Source organism: Aedes aegypti, chromosome 3 (genome assembly GCF_002204515.2).
Source record: "Aedes aegypti strain LVP_AGWG chromosome 3, AaegL5.0 Primary Assembly, whole genome shotgun sequence".
NCBI lineage: Eukaryota > Metazoa > Arthropoda > Insecta > Diptera > Culicidae > Aedes > Aedes aegypti.
The window spans coordinates 108,633,304-108,649,541 of NC_035109.1; the positions used below are offsets into that span (position 1 = coordinate 108,633,304).

The window sequence follows — 16,238 nt, forward strand, 5'->3', positions numbered from 1 at the left end:
TCGTCAGTATCGGATGGTGACTGAGACACACTGACCCTCTTTGTAGGCTGTTGCCTCACACGACACGGAAACATGGCAAAATGAACCACCGCACACCAATGGACTTCGATATGGATATGGATTGGACGAACGACAGCACTCTCCTCTACCTGCTCGATATGAGAGAAATAGAAATATGAACTATAAATAGATTGATACTCGGCATAGTAGTGGCCAAGAGCACGGAGTGCCTATCAAATAAAAGTAAGGAAAAAAAATCATATTAAATAGTTTCAATCCTGATTCACTTAATTTCCTCGTGATTAGGGTTAAAATCATTGGATATTAACAACACCAATTATCTTATCTTATCTGGATCAGAAGATATAACTCGCTTTAAAGTGAAGATGAATCGAAGCCAAACCTCAAATTTTCAAGAGCACGGATCTGGAGAACCAAACATCCATTTAAGCTGAAAACTTAATCGATTGGTCACCAGCTTGTGGTAACCAATCGATTAGGTTTTCAGCTCAAACGGATGTTTGGTTCTCCAGATCCGTGCTCTTGAAAATTTGAATTTTGGTTTTGATTCATCTTCACCTTAAATCCTTTATTTTAATTGCTTACTAGTGGCACTGACCAGATTATTTGTTTAATAAAAATTTTGTCTTCCGGATGTTTATGAAATTCTTAACCATGCCAAAGACTCAAACTTTTTACCTCATGTAGATCACAAGATAGAAGAGACTTTAAATGCTCAATCTTACATGCTCGCTAGCACCACCTAGCGGCAAAATTGCGAACCAAACTCTTTGATTTCCGACTATACTTGACCTGTTGAACAACTTTGCCGAAGACTCGAACTTTCTATCTCATGTGGATCACAAGATAGAACTTGCTTAAACTGTTTAATTTCACATGCTTACTATCTTGCGGCAAAATTGCGAACCAAACTGTTTGCCTTCCGGATGTCCTTGATCCGCTGTACAACTTTACTGAAGGTCGGTTCATCGCTAACATAAGGATCTCGTAATATAGCAATGTAAATTTACCTATTTTGATGTGATGCTAAACTTTTTGAGGGGGTGATTTAACATTCAGCTGGGTGTTGCAATACTTATTTTAGTGAGTCTGTATTTATGACGAGTAGTGTATGTAGAAAAAGTTGGCCCAATTCATATGAAAAAATTCAAACTATGTAAAAAAATCGTGAGTTCTAACACCCAAATTTGTTCAGTTGGACCCCCAGAAACTATGTGCACCCGATTCTGTTTTTGCACGGATTTTTTTTACACGGCCGTGCAAAAAAAGTTTCCATACATTTTTTTCCACCAAAACCTTATTTTTGCATGAAACGTCCAGAAACAGTGTTACTTTTTTTGCACGGTTTTTGAAATTTTGAACCAAAAACTTTTTTTGCACGGTACGCATCCCCCGTGCAAAAACAGGAAAAATTTTAGCGAAATCTGTCATTTGAAGAGGGATTAAATAAGCTACAATTTTGTAAGATCGGTCGAATATATGGAAAAAATGGTTCCCTAGATGGCACTGTAGTCGATGAATATTTTTCGTTGTTGAAAAAGTTTTACATAAGGAAACTGAAATTCGGACCGAACCATTTTTTCCATATTTAAACAAAACAAGGACACGTTTAAGCAAAATAAAAATACGGGTCTTAGATTCCCGTTTCGATTTAAAAAGTTTACACGAAATTAGAGCACTTTGTAGTTTCTATAGGTTTAACTTTTTTGTGTCGTACCAAAAAGTATCCGGCTCATTGCAGTTTCTCCTAAACTGATTGAAAAATCTTCAAATGATTAATGAAAGAAATTCATCGGCTTTAGCGTCATCTATGATCCATAATGTAATTGGAACCGTTTTTTCCATATATTTAACGATCTTTCCCATATAAACTTAAAACACGTTTAACCCGTCCCCCTTTTAGGAGTTGACGAATTTTCACTGTAGATCCTGGGGGTCCAAATGAATAAATTTGGGGTGTGAAACTAATGATCTTTGAAGATTGATCATCATAGGCTATCCTAATGAGCTTGAACTTGAGCTTGAGCTTAATTGGCCACCCGTGGTTGCTACTCCAGTATCGCCGGATCAGCTGCACTTACACAAGGAACCAACCAGATGACTGCTTGGGATCTTCTATTTTTAGGCAACAATGGCGCCTGCCACGTCAGAATGCAGACCAATGAGGAAAAGGGAAGAATTAATTCAACTGGCACCCACGGTAGACCGTATATACCACTGCGTTTACGCTAGTTCATGCGGGAAGGTGAAGGGGAGGGGTATTTTTTATGGCAGAGAGGCTTGCTGGTTTGGTTAGCAGACTATCTATGTATCAGGCGTAAGGAATGGAAAAGTAGGGAAACGGTTTATTTATGTCCGTCTCGGGTTCTAGCAAATGCTATGAACTGTAATAGATCAACTATGATATATTAAGAGTAGTAGATAGAAGCAAGTGAAAAATACAACTACAAAGTACGAGGAAAGGGACGGGCCTGAGATTAAACCCATGACCTTCTGCATATAAGGCAGAAGAGGTAGCCATTAGACCACCAACCCCGTCTTACTTGATCATCATAGGCTATCCTAATGTACATAAACCCCAGAGAATTTTTGGAAGACCCCAACTTGCACCCATTTTAGCCTTATTACATCTGTATAAAAATAAAAATAAAATAAATATTGTAAAAAAAATGGAATGGTATTTGTATGTCACGAGTTGACTTGGGAACGGGTTATCGTAGTTAAAAATTGTTTTTGAAATGCTGCGACGTGTTTATGAGTATTAAAAGCTCGGGATATTCACAAGCTGAGGGGTGCGGTCTCGAACATTTTGGTCATTCAATTTGAACACAAATTTTTCTACCAGTGCTAACCGTTGTTTGTTTGCTTGTACCACTGGAAACCATTTTCAAGATGAACATTTCAAAAACTTCACACAAAGCCTCTGTAGAATGATGCAGCCAATAAGTCTAATAAATCAGCAGAATCAGATAGCTTATGACCGTCTGTTAGTTAAAAATATATTTCACAAAAGTTTTGGAAAACTTATGCATCAATTAGACCAAGTAAACGTTTTTTTCAACAGTTGTTAGTTTTCATGTCACATAAAATGTATAGCATTATTTAGCGTGAGTTTTGATCCCTCCCGTTTTTTTCTTTGACATTCGTTGCACACTCCTAGGCATACTGACCATTTTGATGGAAATTGTAGCTTAACAGCAGCCTGGCTGCTTGTTGATGTCTAGTTCGCACCCTCTAGTACACAACGAATGTCAAAAAAAAAAAACGGGAGAGAACAAAACTATAATTTTGTATTGGAAAAACCTACTTGATGTCAAGACGAAGTTTACCGTGACTACTCCACAATATAAAGCAATAATATGCTTGGCACACTGGAAACATATTTTTTTCTAAATTATAAAAATATATTTCTTACAAGTAGATTTCAAAAGGCAAAACCTCGTTTTCAAACCAATTTAATTTTCGAATAAATTCAATTTACGAACCCCTGATCTTGTTCGTAAATTGAGCTTCTAGTGTAATAATCGGAAGAGATAAATAACTCACTTAATTCTTTAAGGTTTTTTGTTATCGCAATCGCCTTCAGGATTGTTGTACATTATCGATTGAATCTGGTTTTGAAGGGTCTATCTACGTATTGGTACATTTCACTGAAATAAAGTAAACAAACTATCAGCATCGGACAATCCAAAAACTAGCATCAAATTACACACAAACCTGATTGGGATATCCTGACTGAAGCGTTCGAACAGGTCCAGCGCCACAATCGCATCTTTGGCAGCGTATTCCCTTTGAACCGGAGACAATTCGAAACTCTGCCAATCCGATATAGAAATTCGCTTGTCTTTGTCGAGCTGAATGCCCAGCACTGTTTGGGCAAGTCCCGCTAAACCAAACGCTCCGGGAGTTCGGAGTCGTTTTGCCAGATGGCGTAAGTCAACCGTTCCTTTCACCTCCATGCCGTAGTCTTGTAGGAGTTTCTGGCCGTCGTAGTAAACTTCAATGCCCACTTTGAAAATCTGCGGATTGGCCAGGAGTTCCCGCAGCTCGGTTGGAAATGAATCCATTTGAAAGAGCCTTATCAGAAGACATATTCCATATTTGAAAGCCAATTGTAATAGGGCCACTTTTTGCCGTTGGCCGTAAATTGTGACCCATTCGCAGTCCAAACCGATTACAGGATAGCTTCTGCAAGCATAACTCATCTGACGGATGAGTTCAGTATATTTCGAGGCGGTAGTTATGATGTGCACGCTGTGATTCATCACTTGGAACGGATTTTTCAGTGGGTTTGTTGGTTTCGATGTAACAGAGAGTGCTGGAGTCAACCTTTTCTGATTTATTGACGGGGTTGACGACGCAGGAGTTGATCGTACTTTTTGGACGGTTGGTGCGGGTGGCGAGTTATAAGTGGGTTCCGGTTGCGAAAAGAATGCACCAACAATCAATAGCAGTACACTGCCGAAGACAATCAGCACAATCATGTTCAAAATTCGATTATGTTGGAAACGCTTCACTTCGAACTGTGGGCTTAAATTTTTCACGCAAAATGAAAGTTTAAGAGAGTCATAGATTGCTTGGATTGACCTTCATATAGCCTGTATGGGGTCCTAAAGCACTTCCGTCTGGCATAAGAAAGAATAATTACCGTTTTGATTCATATTACGGACACTTAAGGACTCAGGGAAATATAACCCAGCAGAGAGCATACAAAATAAATCATTCTGTATGATTTCTTAGCGTATCGAGCGTCGGAAGCCCTTTACTTTCGAACGGTGGGTGAAGAATACGCTTCCGCAACTTCAATAATTTTAAATAAATCAAAATGTGTGGCCTTTTCATGATTCTTATTCCGGACACTTTGAATCGAATTCCGGACAGCTCATGATAATCATTAATGGAACAGTCAAATCATCAATCGTCATCGTTAAACCACCAAAGAGACATCTAAGGTAGTTGGGCATTATAAATTTTCAAAGATACTTATGGAAAAAAATTACTAAAACGAGCCTTGAAATTGAGAACTTTTGAACAGCCAAAATTGAAACATTTCGTGTGAAATGTTTCCCATACAAAGTAGAGTGTCCGGAATTTGAAGCTGTCCGTAATATGAATCAAAACGGTATTGACCTATGCACCACGACAGAAGTACCGTTTTGATTCATATTACGGACACTTAAGGCCTCAGTGAAGTATAACCCAGCTTGGACCATACAAAATAAATCATTCTGTATGATTTTTTAGCGTTATCGAGCGTCGGAAGCCCTTAACTTTCGGATGGTGGGTAAAGAATACGCGTCCGCAACTTGAATAATTTTAAATAAATCAAAACGTGTGGCCTTTTCATGATTCTTATTCCGGACGCTCCCTCACTTTTGCCTCATATTCCGGACGCTTTGATTCGAATTACGGACAGCTCATGATAATCATTAATGGAACAGTCAAATCATCAATTGAAATCGTTCAACCACTTAAGAGACGTCTAAGGTAGTTGGGCATTATAAATTTGCAATGATATTTATGGAAAAAGTTTACTAAAACGAGCCTTGAAAATGAGAACTTTTGGACGACGAAAATTGAAACATTTCGTGTGAAATGTTTCCCATACAAACGAGAGTGTCCGGAATTTGAAGCTGTCCGTAATATGAATCAAAACGGTAATGTTTTTAATGAGTGGAATCATACGTTGGAAGAAAAACTTCAACGAAATCAGCGACGAACCTTCATACAAAACGCCTTCTATTTGTATAAAGTGTACAGATGTTGAGCCTGTACGGATTCCAGTCCCCCACTGAATGTTTGACGAGTCTTGCAAGAATCTGATTAATTCCCCATTCAAAGAAAGATCCACTCCTTGGCTAGCCACAAAACTGGACCAAACATATCATGTTTTGCTCCAATCAGCCTCACGACTTCGAATCTCACACTGAACCCGAAAAAACATCATTCCACACTGCTCGAAACTAAGAATTCGTGAGTTCGATCCGACAGCGAGCGCGTGGAATTTGTACTACTTCTTTCGGAAAAGCGTTTTTGATTTTTTTTTCCTCCCTGAACTGAACTTCTATGCAGATCAACCTGCAGAAAGATGGCTTCATCAGTAAATGCGGAGACGGTCCTAATGTTTCCCGGAGCTACAGCTGTTGATCTTGGCGTGCGCCAAGATCATGAATCAAATTTCGTGATCTACCGGCAAAGCGCCGGCTCGCGTGAGTCTTCGAATTGTGTGATGTACGTGGGTGGTGGTAGCGATGACGTGATGAAGGATCGCAAGAAGACTTTTTGCGGTAGGGCATTATTCATTTGGCAGGATAACGGGGAAGATCTGAAAATTCTGTAGATCCGGTATCTGTTTTATCCGTATTCTAGCACTGAAGTTTCGAGCAACGGTTCATTACCGGTGATAAGTAATCCCTTCTCATGTCAAACATCGTTCATGCAATAATTTACGAAGTAATTCCAACGGCAGGATTTTATTTGATGAGTGCTTTTCAGGATATTTCTGAATTCAATACCCTGATAGCACTACATGTTTTTCCTCTTCTATAAAACCCATCTATGATTGATTTGGTCTTAGCCGACTCTAGTCATCTTTATGGCCAACTGGTCACTCATGCTGATTTTGATTCTGATCATGTCTCTGTTACATTCTAAATATTCCATGAAGTGATTCTCAATCCTATCAGCTGCACTTTCAATTATTTCCGAGCCGTCTGGAATATATATGGAACATATATTGACTCTAATCTTGATGTTAACATTTCTTTACAAACAAAACTTGATATTGACAATGCTCTTGAAACTTTAACAAATTCCATTGTTGAAGACAGGAGCATTGCAATTCCAAAATGTGAAAATTTGAATCCGTGATTATAGATGATGGTCTTAAACTCTTGATCCGTCTTAAAAACGTGAGGAGAAGGCAATTTCAACGCACTCGCGATCCTGCTATGAAAATTATATGGCAGGATTTGCAGAAAGAAATCAAGAAACGTTTTGCTCAATTAAGAAACAAAAATTTTGAAAATAAAATTTCTCAATTGGACCCTGGCTCTAAGCCCTTTTGGAAATTATCTAAAATCTTGAAAAAACCTCAGAAGCCAATACCGGCATTGAAAGAGGAAAACAAATTATTACTAACTAATTGCGAAAAAGCTCAAAAACTTGCTATGCAGTTTGAAAGTGCGCACAATTTTAATTTAGGACTTACTAGTCCAATTGAAAATCAAGTTACTCAGGAGTTCGAAAATATTCTCAATCAAGAGAACGTTTTCGAAAATGCCTGGGAGACTGACTTGGAAGAAGTGAGAACTATTATTAAAAAATTCAAAAATATGAAAGTTCCTGGCGATGATGGAATTTTCTACATCCTCATCAAGAAACTTCCAGAAAGTAGCTTATCATTTTTAGTTGATATATTTAACAAATGTTTTCAATTAGCATATTTTCCTGACAAATGGAAAAATGCTAAGGTTGTTCCAATTTTAAAACCAGACAAAAATCCTGCAGAAGCTTCTAGCTATCGTCCAATCAGTTTGCTTTCCTCCATCAGTAAACTTTTTGGAAAGGTCATTTTGAACAGAATGATGGTCCACATCAACGAAAATTCCTTTCTTTGCCAATGAACACTTCGGATTCCGCCATTCTTGATATAGAAAAAGCATTCGACAGTGTTTGGTATGAAGGTTTGATCGTAAAATTAAAAAACTTTTATTTTCCAACATACATTGTTAGAATAATTCAAAGTTATCTGTCAAATCGTACACTTCATGTGAATTATCAGAACTCCAGATCTGAAAGTCTTCCTGTAAGAGCTTGTGTTTCCCAAGGCAGCATTTTGGGACCAATATTATACAATATTTTCACATCTGACTTACCTGAGTTACCTCAGGGATGTCAAAAATCCTTGTTTGCGGATGACACAGGCCTCTCCGCCAAAGGACGAAGCCTGCGTATCATTTGTAGTCGATTGCAAAAAAGTTTGGATATTTTTTCTGCACACTTGCAAAAATGGAAGATTTTTCCTAATGCTTCCAAAACTCAACTAATAATATTCCCACATAAACCAAAAGCTATTTATTTGAAACCTTCAAGTTGAAATGTTGTCACCATGAGAGGGGTTCTAATAAATTGGTCAGATGAAGTTAAGTATCTAGGGCTCATGCTAGATAAAAATTGGACTTTTAAAAATCACATTGAGGGCATTCAAGCCAAATGTAATAAATGTATGAAATGTCTCTATCCCCTTATTAATAGAAAATCAAAACTTTGTCTTAAGAAAAAGCTTTTGATATTCAAACAAATTTTCAGGCCAGCCATGTTGTATGTCGTATTAATATGGATTAGCTGTTATAATACCAGGAAGAGAGCTCTGCAGAGAATTCGAAATAAAATTTTGAAAATGATTCTGAGGCTTCCTCCCGGTATAGTACCAATGAGTTACATAGAATATCCAATGTTAAAACATTGGAACAAATGTCAAATAATAGAAGTTTACGGAACAAGATGCAGAATGATGATTTTAACAGCCCGAGTTGTAAATTTATCTTACGAGGCTTGCCGAGTAGGATAATTACGACGAGTGCTGTAAAAATCGAGTTCTGTAACGAGTTACGTACAACATTTTTTGCAATTCCGTAGAATACCACTTGAGGGTATCAGAAATTATATCGGAATGCATTCACTACATTTTAGAAATTATGAAAAATTGAGAAAGCCATGCGTAATGAATCATTACAGCATTGGTTTAATTTGCGTAATGACTATTCCCGCACCGCATACTTCAGTGCAGGAAAGTAAGCCGTTTCATGACAGATTGGCGTGATGAAAAACAGCCTATTACGATGAGAAATTGCAAAAAATAATTAATAATTTCAGGCAAAAATCGTTTCAGTCTTCTATTGCTACGATTAATGCGTTATATATTTAGGTTAAGTTAGGTTAAGTTAATTGAAAACGTGTTTTTTTTTCTTATAAGCAGGTGAAATCAACTCACCTGTAAAAAATCTGAACTGCTACGGCAAATGAAATGTAATACCGTTTTGACTCATATTCCGAATACTTAAAGTCAACAGTGACTTCAAATACATCTGATTGGCATGAATTGGCTGATATTTGTGTACATTTTAATTTTTTTCACAAAAGTCTAACAGTTAGCTTTTGGGTGTACCAATAATAATGTTGATTTAATTAGTTTTAGTGTGTCTTCTGATTTCAAGTTCCCAAAACTATGTTTCGGACATACTAGCAAATCTGGTATATGCCAGTAAAGGGCAAACATTCATTAATGTATCCCGAGTTGCGTCCTCCTGGCGCAGTTGGTCGTAGAGCGTGCGACCGCACTGAGAGCTCAACGCATACTGAATTTCGTGCCGACAAGCGTTCGGCTTATAGGTATGCGGCTGTAGAGCGTAAGAACTCAGCATCCATAAACAATTCGCTCTCGCTTGTGATCGGGAGATACAAACGTGAGCGTGGTGGGGGTTTGGCATCTAAGTCCGAAAGAGACATGGATTTGCGAAAGGAGATGTGTTCATAGTTAGTACTCGGATTCAGTTTGGCTTTCTATTCCGCAGAATCATAAGGTGTTCTGTAGCTTAGTTGGTTAAAGCGCCGGTCTAGCGTACACGGAGTCGTGAGTTCGAGTCTCACTAGAACGCGTATTTTTTCGCAAATTCATGTCTCAATTTGTCAAACAAACACACTGTGTCTTCTGATTTCAAGTTCCCAAAACAATGCATTGATTGTTGAAGTCTTTTCAACGCGTTAGAGTAGAAATAAAGCTTTGACGAAAAAACAGTTTTCGTAATTCTGGTACAATAAATTTAAGTATAATAAAAACTAAAATTTCAAACCATGAATTTACAATGGACTTCTGTTCTGGCAATTGATGTAAAAGTTACAAATCTTCGTTGTATTTATTAAATTGGATGACATCAACAGAATAAAAAGGTCTCAATGATTCATAACTTCTTATAGTTTGACAATTGTTACCATTTACAAGCTAAAACATAATCCATGACGAACATACAAATAGATTTTAATTATTATGAAAGAAAAACAGCTTTAAACTTACTTCGAATGGTTTGTCGGTGAAGCGTGAGATTTAATTTTAATTTGTAGGCAAAAAGTTTAAGGGGCCTTCCTTAGCCTCTTCAAGAGCCTTCCTTAGACAAGTGGTTAGAGTCCGCGACTACAAAGCAAAGCTATGCTGAAGGTGTCTGGATCCGATTCCCGGTCAGTCCAGGATCTTTTCGCAATGAAAATTTCCTTGACTTCCCTGGGCATAGAGTATCATCGTACCTGCCACCAGTGTTGATAGACTCACACTCAAATCTCAATCAATACGCTCTCCCGTGAGAGCAAACTCATTGGAGATCTGCTTCGTAAATCTTACACTTGAGATTTTGATGCAAAATCACTCAATCAACTCAAACCGTAAAATATAATTCAATCGCAAAACCCGTCAAAAACTCGTGAAACCCGAATGTTGTTGTTTACGTTAGAAAGGATTACTATAATTATACCAGACTAACAAGAAATTATTGCCGTGTGCTGGTAAACAGTGACGAGACAATAAGTCGAACAGGTGATCCAACTAATCCTTGTTTTTTTTTTTTTTGTATTGCTGGACGCTACTCAGCACTACTCGTACTTTGTAGTTGTATCTCTCACTTGCTTCTATCTTCCATTCTTAATCTATCACACTCAAACCATTCGTTCATAGCAAACGCTAGAACCAGAGACGGCCATGAAACCGTTTTCCTAACGCTTCCATTCTTCCATCATTATAGCACGCCTTTACTAGCGCCTGATGGCTCCATCCCATTACCCCGAACGCCATTACCCCGAACGCCACTACCCCGAACGCCACTACCCCGAATGGGTCACTACCCCGAAAGCCATTACCCCGAATGGGTCATTACCCCGAACGCCACTACCCCGAATGAGCCATTACCCCGAATAGTATGAGATACAGTACAGTATCTTGTTTTGCGTGCAAAAATGCGTCTCCAATGAAGGCTGGTAATTAATGGCACGTAAAATTCGTCGGTAAAATGTTCATCATATATTATCCCTTCTTTTATATGTCAGCTATTCTTTCGAAATATCTTGATGGCAACTATATTCTTCTCATTCTTTCTGAGACAGTGCCTGTTTATAAGCGCCCACCTTCGCAACTCAAGGGTTCATTAACAAATTTCATTTCGCCAACAATTGCCATTTTTAACACCTACCCACCCCCTCATACTTTTTTTTTTGTATGCAAATTCTACATATTTTGAATGGGCTGTAACATTTTGAGGACAACCACCCACAAACTTTTTTGCTCCCTTCAGCGTTACGAAATTTGTGAATGGGCCTCAATAAAATAAGCCTTTTATTGACTGAAAGGAATTCGAATCCATAACCATCAATATGGTGTTGCTTAACAGATGCGTAATCACCGGTATTTGGACTTGTTGGTGGTGTTCATATTTCAATTTTGTTTTTAAACATTTTTTTTCTTTCTTCTGAATATAGGTTGTGTCATAGCATCACGTTGTTACAGTGATCATTCACGTCATAGCTGTTAATATTTCACCAGAAATTTGCCCTTCTTTCTTAAATATGCTGTTCTTTCAAGTTTTCGTTGGATGAGCTAGTCACTAATATATACACATAGAACAGTTTTTTCAAGGAATGTATCCTGAAGTCATTCACTAAAATGAATCTTGCTACAATTCTAATCACAAATTTTCCCTTTCTTTTATCTTCTCGTATTAAAACAGACAGGTCTCTTATGGATTTGCCAACCACTTCTCTACCATCATCATTTTTTCACTGTCTTGAATAAAAAGAAATACTTTTTTTGTGGTTATCTCATTGAAATTCAAATTAATGATTCCACAAACCAACGAAAGTTTTTACTGTAGCAACAATCAGAGGCCGCCGATTTTTTCTAACATGTTCAAGTGTATTAACGTTTTCTTACTATAGCGGAACGGTCGTCTATTAGGTTGGTTTTTAGGCGGGTTCCATAGAACAACACTTGCAGCGACTTCTCAGGGTGAACTTCTATTACCATCGTTTACGAAACCAAATCTTTAAGAAGATTTTAATCTTAATGCCCGACACCTATAAAAATGAGTAAAGGAAGTGGCTACCGACGTCCAATAAGAGACTTTACTACATCCTAATTTTGTACATATTATAGTTATCCTTCTCATAATAAATTCACCCTTCTTTTTGAAATAGGCAGTTCTTCAGAGCATTGCAATGTGGCTGTGTGAATCTTCCCAAAATTAGAGGACAATACTTAATGTGTAAAAAATATTTGCTGAACAAGTAGTTGCTTTTTTATCTTCTAATATTTGAAAAATCCATTTTTGAGCCAAACTCGTGAAACACTCAAAAGGAATCGTACAATTATCTCCCCACTCTCTAACTAGAATATGTCTCAAAATTTTATCCATTCGGGGTAATGGCGTTCGGGGTAGTGACCCATTCGGGGTAGTGGCGTTCGGGGTAATGACCCATTCGGGGTAATGGCTTTCGGGGTAATGGCGTTCGGGGTAGTGGCATTCGGGGTAGTGGCGTTCGGGGTAGTGTCATAGAATCGCGCCTGATACATGATGTAGTTAGGCAGTCTGCTAACCACAAAAGCAAACCTTTCTGCCATGCCTTTCCCCTAATCCATACTCTCTCGCATGAACTGGCGTAGATGTAGTCAGACTCCACGGTTTACAGTGGGCCAGTATAAGTGCCACATCAATTCCTCCCCCTGCCCCACATTGGTCTGCATTCTGACGTGGTATGCGCCATTGTTGCCTAAAACTAAAAGATCACCAGCATTTATACACTGAGGGTGTCTGTTAGTTCCAAGCAGTCATTTGGTTGGTTCCTTGTGTAAGTGCAGCTGATCTGGCGATACTGGAATGGCATATTACCTACCTTGATACCTTGATGGCTACAGCGTAGCGTCACGCCATTGCCGGGCGTATTGTAGAGCTCTATCTTCATCGGTCTTGGGCGAAACCTCTCCAGTTGCCCCAAACGTTTAGGGTCGCCAGGTTCTCTTCCACTGCGTACAGCCAGCGTATTCGTGGTCTTCCCAGAAGCCGTCGACCTCTACCTGGTTCCCTGCTGAATATTATTTTCGCAATTCTTTCTTCCGACATTCGCACTAAGTGACCAGCCCACTGAAGTCCGCCGTATTTTACGCGCTTGATAATATTCGCATCTTTGTACACTTGTATCAAGTGCGTGATTCATGCGTCTGCGCCACACACCATTTTCGAGTTCCCCACCGAGTATTGTCCGCAACAATTTACGCTCGAAAACACCGAGAGCTTTCCGGTCTGACTCTTTCAACGTCCACGTTTCGTGCCCGTAGAGAGCCACCGGAAAAATCAATGTTTTATACAGGGCGAATTTTGTTTCCGTTTGCAAGCTGCGGGATCTAAGCTGGTTACGTAGTCCGTAAAAGGCCCTATTCGCAGCCGCAACACATCTTTTCACTTCGCGGGAAACGTCGTTGTCACATGTCACAAGTATTCCAAGGTAAACAAATTCCTCAACAACTTCAAACACATCCCCATCAAACACTACCTCAGCACCTACACTACCATGCCTGACTCTATATCTACCTGGAACCATGTACTTCATTTTGGTAGAATTAATGGTCAGGCCTATCCTCGCTGTCTCCCTCTTCAGAGGCACGAAGGCCTCTGTCACTGACCTGCGATCGATTCCAATTAGGTCTATATCGTCCGCAAAGCCAAGGAACATGTACGACCTTGTGATAACAGTGCCATTTCTCTGCACGCCAGATCTCCTAATAGCACCCTCGAGTGCAATGTTGAACAGTAAATTCGAAAGTGCGTCTCCCTGCTTCAATCCGTCTAACGTCACGAACGAGGTTGACACCTCGTCTGCGATCCGAACACTTGATTTCGAACCATCCACCGTAGCACGTATCAGCCTAATTAGTTTCGCCGGAAAACCATTTTTTTGCAATTGGCACACTCCAGTCTGTGCCTTTTCTTGTAGATAGGGCGGATGAGACCATCCAACCAGCCGGTGGGCAATTCTTCGTCCTCCCATACCTTCAGAAGTACTCGGTGGATCGATTGGTAAAGCTGCTCGCTTCCGTGCTTGAGAAACTCGACCGGGATCTCGTCCCTCCCAGCAGCCTTACAGTTCTTCAGCTCGCTGATAGCCTTTTTAACCTTTCCTATGGTCGGTGGGTCCACAGCTTGATCGTCATCATCTATGTTCATCCTGTTCCTCGCTACATTTTCATTTTCATCGTTCAACAATTGCTGAAAATGCTCCTTTCACCTGGCAGCCACCGCCGTTTTAACGGTCAGCAAATTCCCTTCTCGATCATTGCACATGGCGGGCACTGGTACGGTATTGTGCCGCGCACATTGACCGTTGCATAGAATCTCCGCATATCATTCCGGTTCATGCTTTCTTGAGCTTCAGCTACCACACTTTCTTCGTGATGCCTTTGCTTTCTGCGGTGGATTCGCATTTCTTCGGCTCTCGTTGTCCTGTACCGCTCTCTGTTCTGTCGGGTACCGGCCACAGGCATACGGCTTCTGGCAACACTCTTCATGTCTGTCACTCTCTGGCACTCTTCATCGAACCAGTAGTTTCGTCTTCGTCGTTGACCAGTGCTGATAACTTCCCGCGCCGTTGTTGTCATAGCTTCGTGGATAGGGTCCCACAGGCTGTCGACGTCTCCAGCAACGTTGATTCTCCCCAACAACTCGTCTAGTTCCTGACGGTACTGTGCAGCTATCCCATCATTTGACAAGCGTTGTATATTAAATCGCAGCGTTCTGTCGTGACGCTGGATAACCGCGCCAGAATTATAGCTACAACGAGATAATGATCCGAATCGATATTAGGAGCCTCGGAAGGTCCTCACATCCATGACCTCTGAGAAATGTCGCCCATCAACCAGCACGTGGTCTATTTGGGAGCAGGCATCGCCACTCGGGTGTCGCTAGGTGTGTTTGCGGATATTTTTTCGTACGAAGTAGGTACTACAGATTGCCATCCCTCTAGCAGCAGCGAAGGTTACTAGCCGCAGGCCATTATCATTGGTAACGGAGTGAAGGCTTTCCGTTCCAATGACGGGTCGGAAGAAATCTTCTTTCCCGATCTGCGCATTTGCGTCGCCGATGACCATCTTGACGTCTTGTTTTGGGCACTCTCCGTAGGCCTTATCCAGGCTCTCATAGAACTCATCCTTCATGTCATCGGGCTTATCGTTCGTTGGCGCATATATGCTGATCAGGCTGTAGTTGAAGAACTTGCCTTTCATTCTCAACACACAGATTCGATCGCTTACCGGTTCCCACCGAATAATTCGCTTCATCTGCTTCGCAGTCACTATGAAGCCAACTTCACGTTCTGCTCTGTAGTAGATGTGGTACTTGAATGAAGTGTTGGCGATGGGGTCCACCGCTCGGAATTCGCGTTCTCCGGTTCTCGGCCAGCGTATTTCCTGGATAACTGCCACGTTCACGCCGACATTCCGCAGTTCACGAGCCAGGAGCCCAACACGCACGGGTTCATTCAAAGTTCTCACGTTCCAAGATCCAACTTTCCAATCGTTGTCCTTTATTCGTTGCCGGGTCTGTTGCCGTAAAATCAATCCGTTTGCTCTACTTTGGTTTTCTTGGTTGGTGAAGAGTCTTCGATAGGCCACCTAACCAGGGTTGCGCTACCTACATCGTGATAGAGGGGCTGCCTCCTCGGTGCTGTCACGACAAAGCATTGTCCGCTCGTTCTTTACATGATGACCACGGTCATAGCCATCACAACCATCCACCTTTATCAGGGCTTTGAACATGTAGCTCTGGTTCTCAATAGTTTCAAGTTCTTTCGGACATGCTACTATGGTGAGCCGTCATGCGCTAGCGGTGTTCTGGAGTAGCATCCACGGGTGGCCAAACAAGCTCAAGCTCATCAAATGTTTGAGTGTAATCAAAAATTTCTATTTCTGCTTATAATGATTGCTGGGCATCTACAATCAAATAACTTAATGTCACCGGGAATTTGGATTTATAGGAAAATATGTTTAAAAGTGGGGGTTTTCGAGGTTTATTGAGCAAACCAAATTTTGAGTGTTATCAAAAATTTATATACCGTTTTGATTCATATTACGGACAGCTTCAAATTCCGGACACTCTACTTTGTATGGGAAACATTTCACGCGAAAT

General features: G+C 40.2%; 1 protein-coding gene across 1 annotated transcript; it reads right to left on the bottom strand.

The window, feature by feature from the left end:
* Positions 1 to 3,443: 3,443 nt before the first annotated feature.
* On the bottom strand, positions 3,444 to 4,557 carry LOC110679199 (exonuclease 3'-5' domain-containing protein 2-like). The gene is made up of 2 exons (XM_021853308.1): positions 3,739 to 4,557; positions 3,444 to 3,671 (listed from the first exon to the last, which is right to left on the bottom strand). The coding sequence occupies exons 1-2, from the start codon at positions 4,503 to 4,505 to the stop codon at positions 3,620 to 3,622; spliced, it is 819 nt and encodes a 272-aa protein (XP_021709000.1). The 5' UTR covers positions 4,506 to 4,557; the 3' UTR covers positions 3,444 to 3,619.
* Positions 4,558 to 16,238: the final 11,681 nt, after the last annotated feature.

Bases quoted from the DNA above. Each gene is read 5' to 3' on its own strand.
- LOC110679199 (XM_021853308.1), bottom strand. From the start codon at position 4,505: ATGATTGTGCTGATTGTCTTCGGCAGTGTACTGCTATTGATTGTTGGT. The intron at 3,672-3,738 runs GTTTGTGTGTAA...ACTTTATTTCAG, and splicing joins AGTCAGGATATCCCAATCAG to TGAAATGTACCAATACGTAG.